At 47.1% G+C, this 19,330-nt stretch overlaps 1 protein-coding gene across 1 annotated transcript in view; it reads right to left on the reverse strand.

Annotated features, from left to right (window-relative positions):
• Positions 1-1,422: 1,422 nt before the first annotated feature.
• The window catches only part of PLPP3 (phospholipid phosphatase 3), a 44,009-nt gene continuing 26,101 nt past the window's right edge, over positions 1,423-19,330 (reverse strand). The window contains exons 3-6 of the mRNA XM_062623115.1: positions 15,191-15,474; positions 14,375-14,432; positions 6,529-6,705; positions 1,423-1,605 (exon numbers count right to left, since the gene is read on the reverse strand). Coding sequence (XP_062479099.1) covers positions 1,480-1,605; positions 6,529-6,705; positions 14,375-14,432; positions 15,191-15,474 — 645 coding nt within the window. The 3' untranslated portion in view covers positions 1,423-1,479. The remainder of the gene's footprint in view (positions 1,606-6,528; positions 6,706-14,374; positions 14,433-15,190; positions 15,475-19,330) is intronic.

Consider the following 19,330-nt stretch of genomic DNA (forward strand, 5'->3'; position numbering starts at 1 on the left):
ACAATATTTTAGTCGACTATAAAAAAATTAATTCAAATGCTTTTTTAAGCAGCAAAATGTAAATAACACAGGTCAGGACACAGTTTATAGTCATAGTGGATATATCTAAAATTGTTTCAGAAATAATATTTTACATAGTTAATTTTTAAGGTTTTATACATTATTTATATAATATTTATATATAAAAAAAAATCATAGCTTGCTATAGTTGAAATGATAGGACGGATTCTGTGAGAAGGATGTGCAAATGGCCGTTCTGCATGCTTTGCGGGATCCCTTTGCAAACACGCTTTGTGAAAGGGCTGCAAACCGAGAGCCCGTGGCTTCTGGGCAAGAAAAATAAACTTCAAAATTGGGGAAAAGAGAAAGGAATCGCGTTCCATACAGGCACGACTGATTCACCACCGGGGTCACCGAGCGCAGCACAGGATCTGGTACCTGCTTGGCGCATGCCGGGGTGCCCAAGGAAGGAGGAGGAGGATGAGGAAGGAGGGATGCACAAACCAACTGACACCCAGGCTGGGACGTGCCGCCCAGCAGCCCGTCCCGAAACTGCAGAATCAAAGTTACCCCAGGACTCAGCCCCGAGGGTGTAGTGCGAATGCGTCTTCAGCAGAGCCGCTGCTACCCACTTGCCAGCTTGTGTGGGCACACAAAATCTGCTGGGATTTGAGGGAGGGATGACTGGGGATGCTCTTTTCATGAAGGGCCGTTTGTGGGTGCTGCACAGGCCCGGGGGCTCAGGCAGGATGAACCCTCATGAGTGAATAAGAGGAAGAAATGTGGCTTCTCTACACAGAGTTATTCAGTCTCACTGCATGTCTCAGGACTGCTCGTTAAACGTAGTGTGAACAGAGACCCTTGGACTGGGCAAGCTTCTTCTAAACCAAGTCACAGTATGGAATAGAGGAGGCAAAAATATACTAGTATCAAAAGAAGAGAAAAAAAAAGCAACTCTTACAAACCAATCCCAGATCTTTACTCAGTGCTGTTTCTCGCATGTAGTGCTACACAATTTACTTGTGAGTTGTTTTTTTCCTCGCAGGCATTGGAAATCTTCATAGTATAAAAAATACCCCTAAGATGGCCAGCTTTCCAAAAATCCCTTGGCGTTCATTAGGCTATGAACAATTTGGCGTTCACTACAACATGAACACTCAAACCAATTGCACATCCAGAACTCCGGCACCTCTCTTTGTTCAGCTTTTGTGGTTTGTGTGTTTTTATTCCTTTCCCATTGTCGCTTTGACTTAGTTGACCACCAACCCCTTTCAATCCAAATGTCGCAAGTTTGTGAAGACCACAGAGTAAGACTTTACTGGTTGGGCAAGAAAGTCTCTCCCTACATTCTACTGTCTGATGAGATTTGAGAGCAGCAGGTAGTTGCTGTCAGCAGTCATTTTTTTTTTTGCAAAAAAAAAACAAAAAAAAAAGAAAAAAATAAAATAAAATACAACACCCATCCAATTTCTCAAAGGTCTACACCATGTTGTGATGGTTATTCCGTTCAATGATGTCCACAGGTGAAAGGATCTCCTTCCGGATGGGTGGTGGAGGCAGGCAAGTCTTTGTCTTGGGCTTGAAGAGATCTGAGACGTAAAAGACCTATAGGGATAAAAGGAAAAAGCAAATTTAGTCACATTGGGGGATACTTAATTACAGAAGATATTCACATCTTTAAGCTGCAAAACCAGCACTACTTGTGCTATTGAAGGTCTGTCCGTAACACTGATAGCAGTGAAATCCCAGCGCCTGCTACCACCATAATCAGGAAGAAGACTCAGACCTTACAAACAGCCTAAACCCATTACAGCACAATTTCATTTCTCATTGTGTAATCACCAAGTGAAATGCCCAAACCTCTGGCTGAATGGGTTGAAAAGCCAGGAAACAGATACATGGCCCCACGCTCCAATAAAATAACAAAGGTCTCCAAAGGGCTGGCCTGACTCATTGGTGAGTGGCTGTAGGGATGGAGTTGTCATGAAACAACTCATTCAGCCAGAAATCAGGTAGGCAATTAAGAGCTTTCAAATCAAAGCTGTCCGAAAAGTTATCAGCAGTGAGTCAATGGTGAGTGATGCTCTCCTCATGCCCCACCAAGGTACTGGTATAGAGCCAGGGTCTGATCCTGAGACTAAAACCTAAGGAAAAGAGGAACTATTCCTGATTAGTTCTTCCTAAATATCCTATGATGTAACCCCTCACCCGGATGTGAAAAAGTCAGTACTTGGCAATTCGGGAGGTAGCAACACAATAAGAAACAAACTGCTGGGAGGAAACTTCCACATCCTCCTTGGCAGCCGCTGCACAAAGCTTATCAGTCCTCTAGGACTGGGACACTTTCTCCCTTGCCAAACTTCAGCCCCACACCAGAAGGGAAAAGAGTCAGACATCACAGATCCTCTGCATGGAGCAAGAAGTGGTGAGGAGTCATCACTTCATTAGCTGGCACTAAAGCCCCGAACTTTGGTCCTGCTGCTGACTGCCAGCCCTAATTTCCCAGCGCATCTCAGACATCCTCAAGCGCCAATAGTCTGGACCAAGCTGTGGGCTGGCTGAGCCGAAGCCCCAGGAGGAGCAGCATGTGGTTGTAGGAATTAGCAGTACATTTGAGTTTTCTCCCACAATACTTGGATACAAGATAAATCAGGTTAAAAAACCAACAAACCAAGTCCATGGTGCTCAAAAGGAATAGTATCAGCTGAGTGCATCCAGGCTGGATAATGCAGCAAAGGAGGAGCAAAGGTTTTCCCCATCTGCATCTCCACATATTCTAAATGCCCGCAGCCCAGCCCAGCAGGTCAAGTCGTCCTTGGAAACAACTTTTGCAAGTCCCTATCAGCACAGGCAGATAAGGAGCTGAGCTGAACATAGCGAACCTGTTGTAAGTGGCAATTTACTCCTACAATTATAACCAGGGATGCAGGAAACTGAGCTGTTGTTGCTTGGCTTTTATTGCTTCATGGAAAAGCAGGGAAGGAGCTGACATATAAACCCTCTCTTTTTTTCCATGTATATGCCGGTGTCTAGTTGTATAACAGAGCCACTGAAGCTGTTTACAGAGCAACCAAGTGGCAGCATTGGTACCTTTGGTTAAGTAACAGGATTCAGCCAATCCCACCGAAGATCACAAGCTGGAGTCTAGCCCTTTGCTGCAGCGCTGCAGTGTAAAAGCATCTTGTTTTGCTCTGGCAATGATTTTCTTTTGGTTGTTAATAACTGTAAAACCCCTGCTCGGCTCACTTGGCGTGTTTCTGGTGCCATCCCACTCGCTTGTCCACCTCAGGGAGCTGGATTCAATCAAAAAGATGTCCAATTTCTGCCCCGAGATAGCCATGACAAATCAATTTATGGGAGAAGACTGCAGAGCGCAAGAAGCATATGGGGATTACACCGAATCTGGTCCCTATTTTGGACAGGAATGAGTTATGGTGGAGTGTCATCCTGCATAGTTCAGCTTTTACTGTGCTGCTCACTGCTTTTCAGGGTTTAATGCAGGGGTTGGGTAAGAGTTTTCATTTCTCTTTAAACTGTATTTCACTTTAACATGGCTGGAGGTTATACAAACACTTAAAGGAATCATGAAACGTGATCTTTGGGGGTTAAACAGTGTGTTAAATCCTCCTAATGCTTGAACTGTTTAACGCAAAAAAGGACTAATAAACGTGCAGTTTTTCACTTGGATTAGCTCCATTTCCTGTAGAAGGTGCTCTCCACCCATAAAGAAAACTTGACAGCAGAACACCGAGTGTGTATTGTACAAAGTAAGCCAATATCTTGTATTGCCACTTAATTCCTATTCCTTTTCATTATATTGAAGAAATACTTAATCAGATACAAAGAGGTTAAAACAACTCTTTTAAGCTAACCAGAGCAACACCAGGAGCAAGTCCTTCCAACATCTCCCCTCTTCTCTCTCACCAGACAAGACAAACTACACAACACATAACAGGCTGCCTACAACACGCATAAAGACTATTTCCATTTAATAAATCCTCATCGTATTTCACCCTGGATCAGGGTCCAAATGTCTCATCAGCTGGAAGCACTTGACACTAATGTCTTCTGCTTGTTATTTCAGGCACTGAAGGACAAATGTGTCTGCGGCAGCACAACCTGGATTTAAGCTCTGTCAGCCCTTGGAGATGAAACTTCCAGTTGGTTCCTACTGGAAATTGCACCTTGAAAACTATGGTGCTTTAACAGCCCTTGACTATCAGAGTGGACACTTGAAGACTTAGCTGGGGGAAAACGTGTCTCGGAGCACACATGGTGAGTTGGAGGTGATGAGTTTCCAGGTACCTCCCTCTGCTTCGGAGCATCCCATACACAAGACCTGGATCCCAGAGCTGAGCAACAACCCCCAGGACATCGCAGCATAAAGCTGCTAAACTATGCATTCAATGCAAACTCCAGGGAGTCTTGGGGATGACTCTTCCTCTTGTCCCTTGTTGCAACCTCCCAAAAGGGAAGAAAGTCTGCTGGTACCTCATACCAGCAAAGAACTTACTGATGGCTCTTTGCAAGCTGATGAAATAAGACAAGGGTTGGGTTTAAACCCTGCTCTGAGTCCTGAGCTGCTGCCTGAGAAGTCCCCAGCCACCAAGCCATGCCTGCAAAGGGTTTGGATACAACAGCCATCTGGGAAAAGAAGTACGGGTTGCCCCAGGCTTGCAGGCAAACCTGAGCCTGCCTGTGAAACTCAGGCAGCTGCTTCCTATGTCACTTTACCTTGACACAGGAAAACAGCCTAATGCTGCCACAGCCTCCCCTTCCCACCACAGCTCCCAGCTGCTGGAGGGCCGGGAGAGGACAGCCCGACCTGCTGCTTGTCCTGGCCAGGAAGCATCCGGACACCCATCCGGAGCATCCGGAGAGCTATTGTCTTTCTGAAACCGCTGCTGGGATCCAGGGATGGATTGCCTGATCCCTATTCCTCTTATATATAGCCGTTATCCCACCTCTCAAGCAGAAAGGCAAGCAGAGAGGCAAATACCCCCTTGTAAAACTGCCTGGTGATGTGCATTTGGTCTCGACAAGCCACATCATGCAAACGGCAGCATTTGGACTGAGACAAGCTCCTTCACTGTTCCCAGTGTGGCCCAGGGTCTTTTCTCCCAGGACTGCCAGCTGACTCCTGGGATAGGAAAATACTACCAGGGCTTGGAGAAACACCCTGACAATACTGGAATGAAGGACACGACCTATAGTATGTATTAGAGCAGCAGCAGCATGCATCTGTGCACAGATACTTTGCTAGTTCCTCCCTGTGAATTTGCCAGCCCCACATGGGATATCGGCATCAGGCTAAACCCAACAGCGAGTTAATAATACTTCATGAGAGCTTCCCAACAATGACATTTTTGTTTCAGCTTTGGAATATTATCAATGAGTAGGAAGTACATAAATAACCTATTTTTCTCCTTGCATACTATAACATTAGGAAACTTAATGCCTTGCTTAAAACCTTGCAAGACTGCTTTATTTTTACATCAGCTAATAAAAAAAGAGGGGAAAAAAAACCCACCCAAACCCAAACAAATCAAGCAAGTGGTGTGCTGCTCAAATCTTGCTTTCAGGAATCTGGACAGACAAAGGAACAACCATAACCCCCAGCTCCTTTGTTTCTATGCGAGGCAGCCACCCGACCCGGTGCCCTCCTGCCCTGCCAACTTTAAGCATCTATATGTGTCACTTCGAGTTATAGGGCCGCGCAATCAGGCCACACTTTGGAAAGCAAATTGCATGAGAACAAGCCTGGCAGCTGAAGACACGCGGGCATGGCTTTTGTTCACCGTGTTCTCACGAGTCCTTTTGCCATGTTAAAAACCCACCACCAAAAGAGGCAGCCTGCCTCCCCTCGCTGGGCAGACACCAGCTCCCACCCCCAGGGGATGGCTTTTGGCCAAATGGTGCAGGGAAGAGCCATAATCCCAACTACCCCAGACTTCCCGCTTGGGTCCTGGTGGAAAGCCTTGCAAATGAGCCAGTGCTCATTACCAAGAGCAGCTGGAGGAGAGAATGCTGCTGGATGAAAGGGAAATACCCTGCCTTGTCTGAATGTCTTTTTATCACCCTGAGCTGTCTGGGTCAAGGGGCTTTTGCTCAGGAGCTCAAGGCTGATGGGGAAAAACCCTAAATGTGGTATTTTTTGCTAACTATGCAGTTTGTTTGGGGAGGGGAAGAGAAGCTGCTTCGCCCTTCCAGTACAACAGTGGTGTTTGCTCATGCAGATGGGAAGCGCTGGTGGGTGCACCCTCCTCTGCTAGGTCCCCATTGGAACACCCGCCATCGTGCTGGTAGGATGCTCTGCTCTTGAGCCATGTTCCATCTGCAGATGAGGCTTACACACACTGCCACATGAGGATAACACCAGATCAAGCTCCTGGAGTACACTGCCTCCTGCCACATCCTGGCTGTAACAGGGGTTTCCAAGAGCTGTTGGGTAGGGGAGATGCCTGCTATTCCCCTGGGACCCCCACCAGCATCCCCACTGCTGTTCCTTGCAGGGTTGGCCATACTCACCACGCAGTAAGCCACCAGGGCTCCCTGTGCAAAGCCTGCCAGCACGTCAGTGGGGTGATGCTTGTGGTCTGACACACGGGACAGGCCGGTGTAAAACGCCATCATGATGAGGGTGAACTGGAGGAGGGGACGGAGCAGGCGGGCTCCCTTCCACGTGAATCTGGCCTGCAGATAAAACTGTGGAGAAGAGAGGGAAACAGAAAGGTTGGGTTAATTTGAGGGCAGCAAAGGAGAAGTCTTGCCCTAAATGTGCACACATGGCAGCAAGCACTCTGTGGGGCTGGTCATGGGGCACCTGCACCCCTGTGGCTCAAAGGAGGAAGGAGTTACCAAAGAAGGAGGATGCTCTTCGCAAATGTGTGGCCCCCAACATGCAGAGAGAAGTGGAGCTGGAGGGGTTGTAACCCATGGAGGGGATGCAGGCAGAGGCGGATGGGTACACCCCATCTTTGGCGAACCCAGGTTAAGGGATCCCCTGCATTCCAGCTCACACCACAGCCCCGCTTCAGCCTCCACAAGGCATCCCATCGGGCCAAATAAGGGAATTCCTCCCTATGACTATTTAGTGTGTAACAGAAGCAAGGTCCCAAATCTGAGACAAGCAGAACCCACAGCATCTCTCAGGTGAAAACCAGGAATCAGTGCAGCAAGCCACACCTCCAGAGCTAGCCCCAAGGATCCTCAGATGCAGCCACAACCTGTGTCAACATGCAAAATACAATCCTCTAACATTGCTGTCATGTATCCCAGCCTGAGCCCTGGGGTTTGCGTGGATGTAGGAGGCAGCCGCTGCATCGCATGGCATGGGAAGTCATTCCTATCCAGAGAGGGAAAAGCGAGTTCCTGGCTCGACCCAAAAAGACGAAGCTGACGTGACCTCAGTTGGACATTGTCCCTTTGCCGTGACTGTCTCAGGCCCGTTTCCGTTTCAACCAGTGGGCACGGCCGGTTCCTGTGGGAACCGGGAAGCGAGGACAGGAAAACGGCAACCCACTGCCCACAGATGAGCAGGGAGGAAGGCTGTGGGAAGGGAGGGGACGCTGCATCAGCCTTCATGCTCACAAAGCAGAGAGGCATTCAATGGCTCCAGGAGTGTAAAAGTGCCTGGAAAACACTGCTAGGCTCCTGCAGCTCAGACCTACTGCCTGTGGGCTCATCCGCAGCATGCATGTTCTGCCTGATCCTAAATGAAGCACTGGAAGTCAGACCCAGTATGCTTTATGGGACTCTGCAACATCAGAGGGCTGGAAAGGGGTTTAATACCCATTTACGATCCCTTTTACACACCCAGAGCAGTTTACACTGCGTTGATATAAAAGGGAATGAAGCTCTTGTTGGGTTCCCACAAATAACTTAACGACTCCATTTACCGATAAAAGCAGAATTAATTGGAAAACTGATAAGGGGGAAGCATCATTTTGGCCAATTTAGTATGTTTGGCTGTTGCATAAATACCATATTTACCCCTCTTTGGAAAGCAGGCTGGGCTCTCATGAGGAAATGGAACATCATGTCATTTCAATAGAGCAGATGCTCCAAATTATCCAAATTGTTAGCCAATTAACATGGAAGAGAACAGTACCAAAACAGCTCAGTGCTGGCTAATGCACATTATGATTCTGGAAAATATATCTGCAAACCAGCCAGAGTCTGGGAACTGAGCCACGTCACCACGGTGCACACCCCACACCATGCAAACTTGTGTACACGATGCTATGGGATGAGTTACAGCTGTCTAGGTCCCACAGCAAACCCATGCTGATGCAGCCCAGGGAATGGACCACTGGTCTGGTTGTCTAGTTTGTGATAAAACCCCGCCAGCAATGAGGAGGTGCTTTCCCTCCAGGTAAAATGCTGCCATCACTGAACTGGAAAGCTAGAGCTGTCAAATAGCACAACCGCATCCTGCATAGGCACTCGCAGTGATTTAACAGCAGATACTTCACCCTGCAAGCAAATATCTCTGTGGTTCATTAGCAAGGAGCTGTATTTTCAGTTTGCAATGCTTATACTGCCTGAATTTTCACTGCCATTGTGCACCCAGTGATCTGCCACTGAGAATAAAGTGCAGGGAAGGATACTCGTGGGAAGTATTCAGGGAAGGTGGTGATAGAGGGTGCTGGGAGCTCCCATGTCTTTAAATACAATTTCTCAGTCTAGAGACAATGTACCTTGAAAAAACTATTTGTGAAGAGCATTTTTCAAGCACACAAAAGACAGAAATATGAGCTTCTATTGCCATGGCTTAGATTAAGGACTATTTTCTTGGTCAAGAGTCTCGGCCCAGCCCAGATGACAGTGCAAAACTCAGGTTCCAGTATGTTGCTGCAGAGCAAAATTATCTCCAAGTATTAGAGCTTATAGACTATTACGCTCAGTTCTACCACAAAGACTTAAATCCTAATGTCATATTGTGACTAAAGACATCAGGATTAGACATTTTCCAACCAAGCTGAACCACAGAATCAACTTGGCTGGAAAAGACCTTTAAGATAACAGAGTCCAGCCATTACCCCAGCACTGCAAAGTCCACCACGTGGCACTAAGGGCCTCATCTACACTGTTTGTGAACACTTCCAGGGATGGTGATTCCACCACTGCCCTGAGCAGCCTGTTCCAATGCCTGAGCACCCTTTCAGTGAAGACTTTTTTCCTAATGGAAGTCTTGAGGCTCTGTCACATCAACCTCCTTAAGAAAGGAACTCGTTGCTGGATAATGCGACATTTATCCCTTTTGCATAGCCTTGACATCCTCTCCAATCATTCCATCCCACAAGCTTGGCCTAAACAGTTCCTCTGCAGGTGGGGATGTGATAGTACCAATTAAAAACTAGCAATAAAAAGCAAACACCAACTTTGAACACACAGTAAAGCAGACACTGCTGGAGCTGAAGCAATTGAAAACCAGCCCTGTTTGTATATACTGACCCATTCCTTCCAAAGCACAGCACCAAAGTGTGCCTAATGTACACGCTTTAGCCCTGGGAAACGCCTGCAAAGGCAGCGTGGCACCATATGGGCTGTGCTGGGGAACACCCAAGTGCCCAGCACCTAATTCACACCCACACTGGTATATCCTGGAGGAGCAAAACAAACCAGAATAGATGCACCTCAGACACCACACTGTCAGCGTAAGGATCTCGGCTGAGCTCCTTTCATTGCTCCAATCAAAGTCTTGGGAAAATTGCTGTTTAGTTCCCCATTCATAGGGAAAAGAGGATAACAGCAATTTTCATATTCTAAACACCAGGGTGCTGTGCCATAAGTACTTTAGAGGCAAGCCTTGGGGTGCTCTGAACTTTGCCTCTTTCATACTGAGGGCAGAGAAACCTAGTTAATAAGAGATCAGAAAGTAAAAGAGGAGCTCATGGGCTAAAAAGATTAGAATTTCCCTAAAACAGGAATTAGTGCTCTTAAGAAAAAATGGGAAGTTCCTGGTAATTTATCCAAAAAAAAAAAACCTGCTTTTGGTTTTTCTGAAACCTGGGAGCAGATGTGAATTGCTGCCTCCTAAGGACTGCCAGATTTGGTTGGGAATGTGGAGCTGGATGGAGCCCTTCCTGGGAAGGGATGGGGAAGCAAGACCACAACCAGGGTTCTTTCCACCACAAACCATCACAGGGCAGCAAAACTCAGGAGGAGCATCAACAAGAGCAAGGGTGGATGAAACGAAATGGGATCACACAGAGCAGCAGTTATATGGAGCTGCCATCCACAGTCTCCTGGCAGAGGGCGAGTTACCACAGAGCAGATGGCTTGAGGGACGTCACATTGCTCTTCTTCTGCCAGGGGACTTCCACAGTGGTGGTGGGGACAGCCCGTGACCGCACGCAACCCCTGAGTAAACCCTTTGAGTAGGAGCTGGCAGGGTACATGGGCTAAAAGCATCACCTCCAGCCTCCCGGGGCTTTCTGCCACCCAGAAATCCCATCCTCTTCACGCTCTCCCCAACCACGTCCCTTAGTCACACCTTCTGGGAAAGGGCTGATCTTGTTTCTGACTGTCTGACCTGGTGTTACCTCCATCTCCAGCCCCATCTGCAAACAAAGAGGTACCCAGAGTGGTACGGAGCCAAAGCCTCCCAGATCCAAACTCACCCTGATGCAACACAGGGCCCTGGCTGGGCAGAGCCAGCTGGAGGAAGAAGGGGAACAGAAGAATCCAGCTTTCAGCACCAAGCTGGCTAGAAGTCAAGGACAGGGAAAGGGCAAAGACCTCCCAGCACTGAAGGCACATGCTGGTTGCCTCTTCCTCGCCCTTGCTGATCCTCTAACCTCATTGGGAACATCCCCATCAGCTCAGCAACGCAGTTCACACCTCGACCCTGGCCTCTGATGCAATTCCAGTTTATTCATTTACTTAGGTCACCGCTAAACTTGACTCCAAGTCCACAACCACCACGGAGTTTCCTTCTCATGGCCACGTCATTGCTCAGCAGCACCAGAGAGCTGGGACCATCACCCTTTAGCAAGAAGCCTCACACCCCGATATAAATACATATAAACCGTGTTTGTGTATGTAAAATTAGAGATGGAAGGATAATTCTACATCTAAATTAGTAGAGCGCACTTAAACCTATTCTGAAGTCTTCAGTCTCACCCACCAACACACATTAAATACACAAACATCCCTGTTTTACTCTCATTTTGTCCAGAATCGGCCAACATTGCTGAGGAATATTTAGCTTTTCTGATATTAATTTAGCTTTCCTGCATCCTCTCTGTGGTTGGCTGGGATTTCATGCTGCAAGAAAAATCAGCATTATGGTCTCACATGCTCGAGGGGAGCAGAAAGCATCCATTGCTCTCTACAAAGACTCCCAACATCCATTAAAACTCGACTGAGAGGTGCAAGTCAGGTCCAGAGGGCTGCATGAAATAAGCTGCTACATACCACCTCTTTCCTCAGCCTGCTATAAATACGTATTATGGGCTCGCTCAGCCAAGGAGTAACAAAGCAAGGAAAATTAAGACAAAGAGGATTACCCAACTGTAATTTCCCCTTTTAAATGTTTTATACAAAGGCCTGATGTTAACTGAGCATTCTTGGTGACAAGAAGGCTGCGAGAAACTTAGCCATGAAATCTCAGCATTTAGAACTAAATCCCAAGGGATTTTACTGTGTTGCAAGTGCTTTTCCCCAGGACTTTTCCCCCAGAGCCCTCTGGGGCTTGGCCTTTAGCCACCTTTTCCTACTGGGAAAAGCCAAACTGCTTTCTCCTTGATGGATACTGCAAGGCACTGCTGCTGTGCCAGGGAACGGGGAAGTCATGGTCACCCATTCACTGGCCACTAAATCCCTAGGCAAATCCAGCCCCATGGTGCAGGTGAAGCCCCATGGGATGTGTGGGAATCAGCTATCTTTTAATAGATCAACCTCAGCTTTCTGGCACCCGCCTCCATCAGGTGAGGCAAACTTGAAAACATTATAATTCAGAATGGGCTCCAAGAATGAAGCCAGGGAGCGCCAGGAAAGACGGGAAGTGACTTATCCTTGAAATATGAAGTATTGTTCAATAGGGAATGCACTCAGGACATGGCTGATCAGCTCAGTCTCTGCAGCACATGCTCAGCCCCACAGATACTCCCAATTCTGCAAAGACTGACTAAATCCATCTCCTGCAGGTGCTGGCATTGTGGATGCCACACTTCTTATCAGGCTTTCCAAAGCCCGCTGGTTCTTTGAGCTGAGCGAGACAGCAGGGTTTATTCTGCATAAATCCTTTCAGGTTATCATAACCACCTCTATTTTTCACATTATTTTTGGATATTATAGTCCTGTCCAACATGACAGATTTTCTGCCTCCCTTCTTCCATGAGATTACTTTGCTCAGGCTCTGGCAGTGGCCATGGAGCTGAAGTGATGGAGAGCAGGGTGCTGCTAGACAAGTGAGAAGCATAGGTTCTCAACCAGTTAGGTTGGAAAAAGCTGTCAAGATCATTATTTCCTTGCCCTGATACACACCACATCATTCTGCTTTGTCTCAAGTTGCCTTTTTCCACCTTCAGTTTGTGGTATAATTTGGTATAATTTTTCCCCTGATTTTTTAAGGCACAAGGCAACAGAACAGCTGGTCAGACAGAGCCTGCTACCAAACTTACCCCTGTTTCGGGACAAGGAAAGAAATCAAACCATTCTTAAGGGACTGGGTGTCAAAATCCCTCCATGGTGAAGGATAAGTGAATTGGCCTGTTGTACCAGGTCGAGAGGGACAGGGGCAGAGGCTGCTGAGCACTGACAGTGCTCCCATATGGGGACAGGGAAGGGCAGCCAAGAGAGATCGGGGCAGTTTTCTGCTCCAAAGTGTTACGCAGGACCTAAATGCCACTTCAGCTGCAAAGTTATGAACAAAATCAGGCAGTAGGCAATGGTGCAAAGCAGTGCTGGAAAATGAGCCATGAAGGTGGAAATGCAGGGAGGGGGTGAATGCTTGCCTAGCTGGGCACAGCACCCCGGGTTTATCCTCTAACCTGATGGATGCTGCAGATCATGCCATGTGCAAAAGGTAAAGCATCAAGCTTAGCTTCCTAAAAGGCCTGGGAGCAGTGCCTACTAAAAGAAACAACCCTGGAAGGACAACCTAAATCTTGCTGAATGGAGGGAAACCACCACTGACTTACGGACTGGCAGTGCTCACTGTTTCCGGATGCCAAGACTGAAAGCATCTCCGGGCTGACTTATCTGAATCCGATCTCCTCAGAAATGAATAAATACCAGCATGAGGGATGGTTTTCCATACTCAGCTTGGAAAGTTTTGCAATGGTAGCAGCAGAGGGCTGAGCCTCCTGCAAAGAGCCACCAGGGTGGCTCTGCATCCTAATGGCTGGGAGGAAACAGCCAGAATGTTTACTGGAAAATCCAGACGCTTTCCAAGAATTATATAAAATAAGAAGGAAAACAAGGAAAGAACACACCATCCCCAGCAGCCTGGAGAGCTTAGTCATTAAACTGCCACAGCGAGGGGGGATCCAGGGCTGAAAAGGCAGGAGGGAGTAGTGGTCACTTATCTTTTCAGAGGGTAAAGGGATGGGGCGGAAGCGCTGCTCAGAGATAAAAAGCTTATGTTTAATGTTTTTATCAGTGCCATGCTGTTTCTTTGCTTTCTGATCTGAGCTTACAGGAGATGGGAAGGGGCACAAATCTTGAATGGAATCCAAGCCTTTTTCCCCATTAAAAAAAAAAAAACACTAAATAATTCACATATATATGACCCCATATATATGACCATATACATACACATATAAGCAGAGATCACTCTCCAGACCCTCCCAAACGCTGTGTGTGGGTCCAGCCCCTTGCAGTTTGCCTCCTGCAGCCCCGGCAGGAAACACCTTGGCAGCCACCCCAGCCCCGGCACAGGAAGGGTAGAGCCATTTCTCACTGACAAAGAAAAACAAGTCCCAGCCCTCGGGTCCGGATCCAGGCAGGCAGAGGCTGCTCCACCTGCTCCGCTGGCACATTTGGGAACCAGCCTTCGCTTCCCAGTGGCACATCTTTCCCCCCCGTCATTGCAACATGCTGGCTCACCCAACACCTTCCCCAGTGGAAACCACGACATGGGGTGAGCAAAATTGCAGAGGTCGTGCACAGATTTAATAGGATTCGGATCTAATTGCAGCCTCGGCTACATCCCAAAGCTACACACCACAGGAGTCTTCAGCCCAAATCACACCACAGGGGCTGAGAGCGGATCTTTCCACTACTGGCTTGTTCAGGCTCTTTTTTTCCCACCAACCCTTTATCTCTGATGCTCATCGTGCTGTTATTGCTACGAAATGCAGGTGAGTGCCTTGGGAAAGGGGGACAGGGATAAATCTCAACCTCAAGCAAGGCTGAGGTTACTTACCACCAAATACAGCATGGTGTAGAGGGAGAAGGACGCGTGCCCGGAGAAGAAGGATTTCCTGCAAAACAAAGCAGGTGCTAAGAACCAGCCACTATAATCTTCACTATGAGAATTTGATAAGTAATATAGTGACTTATCTGCTGCTACCAAGAGGGTGCCAAAGCAGAACTACCCCCAACCTTTCAGGTTATAAAACCTCCGTTATCCGCCCTGCTCGCTCGTGAGGCAGAAAGGGAACGGATGGACAGGATGCTCGCATTGTTCGTCCCTTCCTGGTCTACTCGTGGGACAGTAGTTATTTCCAGGATAACCCGCTAACTCATCGTCTCGCCTCAAATAACCAGGAAACCGTAAAGAAATAAGAAGTGAGCAACTTCTGCTGTTGCTTAATTGTAGCTTGCAAAGTGTGGGCCTGGAAATGTCAAAACCGAGCATCTCATGGATTTGATAGGGAGCTCAAAGGGGATGTCCTGGCAGCCCTGCCTCTGTGGAGCCTCAGTGGAAGAGAAGCCCTCTGCTCTACCGCATGGGACAGCTCGAGCTGCTCACCATGAGCTCAGCTCTGATGGTGCATTCCCACATTGAGCAACTGCTCAGGGAAACAATAGCGTAGGAGTAAAGAGAAAGGAAAAGAAATATTGTTCGGCTGAGTCCCACAATTCCCAAGGGAAAGCGCCTGCCGCTGGTAAGTTACAGCCTTCACAGAAAGCAGCATTTGAATCATCTAGTGCTGGCAGAGAAACCCCCCTGAGATACTAAACATCAGACACCGTTTTGGTAGCAGCAACCCATCTCTTTGATGCGGTGGGCTCTCACCTGGCTTCCTGGACCTTGCTGTCGTTTCCCCTGCAGGTGTAGTTCTGGATGTAAACTCCCTTAGCACAGTTGATGGTGGAGAAATCCAAATCGCAAACCTCCAGGAAATGCGGCCGCAAGCGCCCCACGGACACTTTGGCAATGTCTGTGAAGGACTGGCTGATGGCACAGCCGAAAACGAAGCATCCCACCTGCTTGTAGAGTGCTGCCACGTAGGGGTTCTGGATGAAGGACCTTGACTTCTCCTTCAGGTAGTGGATGCGGTAGAGCTCCCCCGTTATAATCTGTGGGAGAAATGCAACAGAGAGGTTAGAGAGCAGGAAAAACGCTGGGCAAAACTAGTGATAGGTGGTGAATGCAGGGCTAGCATCTTGAACCAGGAATCTGCTTCTATAGTGAGGAAAGAGAGAGACCGGCGTCTCTTCATCCTACTTATGTTCCACTTCCAGCATTATAGTGCTCTAAGTGTTGTTTATTGAAAAGCTCAATAAACAACACTTAGAACACTATAATTATTGAATCATTGAAATATTGAAAAATGCAATAAAAAAAAGAAAGAAAGAAAGCTAGATTTTCATTTAGCATGTTGGCATATCTTTACAGAAGTGAAACAGTATCCAGATCTATACCAGCCTAATGGAAAAAGTAATAATTCAATGTAAACCAGATAAAGAATCAGTGTGTGTTAGGGAAGGAGAGGCCAGATCACTACCCTCTTATCAAACTGATTGTAGAGGAAAACAAACGAACAATCTCCTTATCTTCCTCTCTGAAAACCACAAACAGAACAGGGTAAGACTCAGAAAGCCCCAAACTTTGCAGATTCTGGCCCAAAATTTACCATCACCAGACCTAACTCAAGCTGCTCAAACCTCTGTAAACGCCAGCTATTTCTAGGCATTCTTGCCATTGCAGGGCAGCAAATTACATTTTTCTTGGGTCAGGGGTGCTGGGGTTTGACAATATCATCATAAATCACTGTCAGGGAGCAGAGGACCTGGCTGCTCATAATTCCAACTCTGAAAAGGCAGGTTAATGAAAATCGGGCTGTGAAATGAAGTCCAAATGTCTCACCTCTCCCAAAGAGGCAAAGGCTTAAATTGTTCTCCGTCACGTTACACACCTAAGTTTTGAGCTCCAGATTTACAGCTTTAGGATTTTATTCATTACTTTAAATGTTTTTATACCCGAGTAATAAATTGAAGGTTTTTTTTCCCCCCTCTTATTTTTCAGCCACCCCTTGCCCCCGCCCCTCTCTAGTCACGAGGGCTATGATATGTAAAATTAACTGTCAGGAAAAATGCCTTCATGTTAATCCCTTTCTGGAGCAGCCAGCAATATTCCTCCTGGCGTGGCAGCCTGCCAGAGGCATGCAGGAGACAAGGCTCCCCTGCCTACCTATTTTAAAAGCTTGGCACAGCCTTTGGAAAGTAATAAACTGGAAAATGTATAGCAATTAGACTAAGAGGAGATGAAGCTGTATCATTGTTTGAACTTAACTCGTACCCTGGCTTGAAAAAACAAAGGTTGACTTAAGGCAGCTGAAATCACAGCTAAGCAGGCTTTATCAAAGAGAGATACAACTATAATAACAAGAAAATAAAGGCCAAGCTACAGCTTTCTGCCACCATATTTTGGGTGGCTGCACCATCATTTGGTGTTTACATGTCACTGCTCTTTACGTCATTTAGTCCTAGAAATCTAGCGGTGAACAAGAACTGTGTGGGGAGCTGCAGTGAACCAGCTCCAGTGTCATTTTAATCATAGAATGGTTTGGGGCAGAAGGGACCTTAAAGCTCATCCTGTTCCAAGCCCCTACCATGGGCAGGGACACCCTCCACTAGAGCAGGTTGCTCCAAGCGCTGTCTAGCCTGGCCTTGAACACTGCCAGGGACATCCACAGTTTCTCTGGGCAACCCATTCTATTGTCTCACTACTCTCGCACTAAAGAATTTCTTCCTTATATCTAATCTAAATCTACCTTCATTCAGGTTAAAGCCATTCCCCCTTGTCCTGTCACTACATGCCCTTGTGAAAATTTCTTCTCCAGCTTGTTGGCCAATTTAGGTACTGAAAGCCTCTCTAAGGTCTCCCTGCTCCCTTCTCCGGGCTGAACAAACCTCAGAGACTCCAAAGACCATTGTTTCCCTTCATCTTGGACCACTTTCCAGCACAAGCTGGCAGCCAGAAATCTACAGTCATGAGAACTGCAGAGGGAGATTATCCTTGGATGGACATGGAGGTTCCTGCACAAGGACACAGCCACTGCCTGCAGCCTCTCAAGAGTCTAAATTCACAAGAAGGGAAGCTACGAGCCTCAAAACTCATGGCTTTTGCAGAGGGAGGACGAGACGAATTAAGGATGACACCCGATAGCAGCAGATGTGCTGTTACTCCAAACTCACAAACAGGTCCACGTAAAACCCAAGGCTCTTGGCCTGGGCCAGGCATGTGCCCATTTTAAACAGGGACCAACAAAAGTCTGGGGATTAATATTTTTCTCTCACCGTTGGTGGTCTGGGTAATTGCACACATGTAGCAGATTGTAAACTGGAGACTTCATTCCCTTGCTAACATGCTGCTGGGCAGCCATGAACCCTCCCCGCTCAGTTAAAGCCATGGCTCAACCTTAATGAGAAGCTAAAAAATTGGGTAAACTTGTGTTTTTGGCAGGGCTGTCCCAGATAAAGCAAGACAGTGAATAACTAATGCAGTACAGATGTGCATGAGCTGAACAGACATCCCAAAAAGAAAACAGGTCTTACGGATATTAAGCTCTTCTTCTGCCTTGCACTGCTGCTGAGCCATCCGTATGGGATATATGCCATACCTACGTGATGGGCACAGCTCCTGGGGCACTGTCACACTTAAGAAGAAGCCAATATCAACCTTTTCTCTCTGTGAAGGCCTTTGGCAGACTTTTGGTTGTCATGCCCATTTTATCATTATTATAAGGTATCACCAGCAATCCAATTAACCTGTAATTGCTTTTAGAGCTTTTCTCATCACTTATGTCTCTGGTGTCACGTTCTCTGTGTCTAACCACATTGAAGCGTACCACCTTCAACTGTAAAACAACCAGATAATCTGCCTTTGTAACTCAGATTATGCAGGAAATGAGTTTTCTTAGGTGTTTGCCATAGGCTTCCAAAGTCTATCAGGTGTGGGGACACAGGGCCTAGAGCAGTGCTACCCATACGAGGTTCAGGAAGAGGAAAATATCACCTTCCCCCAGTCATCACAGGGATCATCAACATGCTCCTGTGCTGATCAAATTAACCATCTTCCAGCAAAGAAGAGCAGTCAGGAGAGATGCAAGAGTGCACAGCCAAGGGGCAAGAGCCTCTCCAGGGTCATCTGCGTGGAAACTTGCCTGAAGCCAGTAAATATACAGGTATTAAAACCAAACGCATACCCCCTCACATCCTGATTGAAGCAAAGGTCTTTGCCTCTGCCACTTACTTAACGAGCACTCTGGGTGTCCTCAAGCCATTTAAAACATGACCTAGACCTTTTACCCCGGGCTAGACTACCCATGACGCCACGTAAAGCAAGGGCGTGAAATACTGGCTGCGCCATCCGAAACGCCAGCTCCCTGGAAGTCCTCACAACCACAGTCCTGCCTTCCGAAAGCAAACGTTGTGAGCGAAAGGAGCGGAGTCAGTGCCTTGTGGATTTGGAAGGAATTCCTATTATGCTACAGTAATGCTGGTATCTGGGTTACATCTGCAAAAAGAGGTCAGGCTGACTTGAATTTTCCATGCATGCTGCCATAGCAAAGAAATCTGTTGCTTCAATTCCTCGTTAGCCATTTGTATCACTCAACAGCAAATGGCCCAGCTCTTGAATTTACCTTATTAAGTTACATTTGTTGTGGGCACAGTGAAACCAGGGCAGAAACATCTAATTCTTTGGGGATTTTCTTTCTCTTTTAATTGACCTGCTATTTCATGGTAGAAAGTTGATGGATCACATAGACAGCTGATTATGTTTCCAGTTTCTGTTCCAACTCCTGTATTTGCCACTGCCTCATTACTGATCAGAAGCACACTCGGCATGGAGCCGGCGTGCAGATAGCTCAGGCAGTAATGTGAAAATGAGAGGCTTTTTCATTTTGTTTTTATGGCTTTTCCACACTCG

Source organism: Pezoporus occidentalis, unplaced genomic scaffold (genome assembly GCF_034315485.1).
Source record: "Pezoporus occidentalis ecotype Australia unplaced genomic scaffold, CSIRO_AGI_Poc_V1 ctg25, whole genome shotgun sequence".
NCBI classification, from domain to species: domain Eukaryota; kingdom Metazoa; phylum Chordata; class Aves; order Psittaciformes; family Psittacidae; genus Pezoporus; species Pezoporus occidentalis.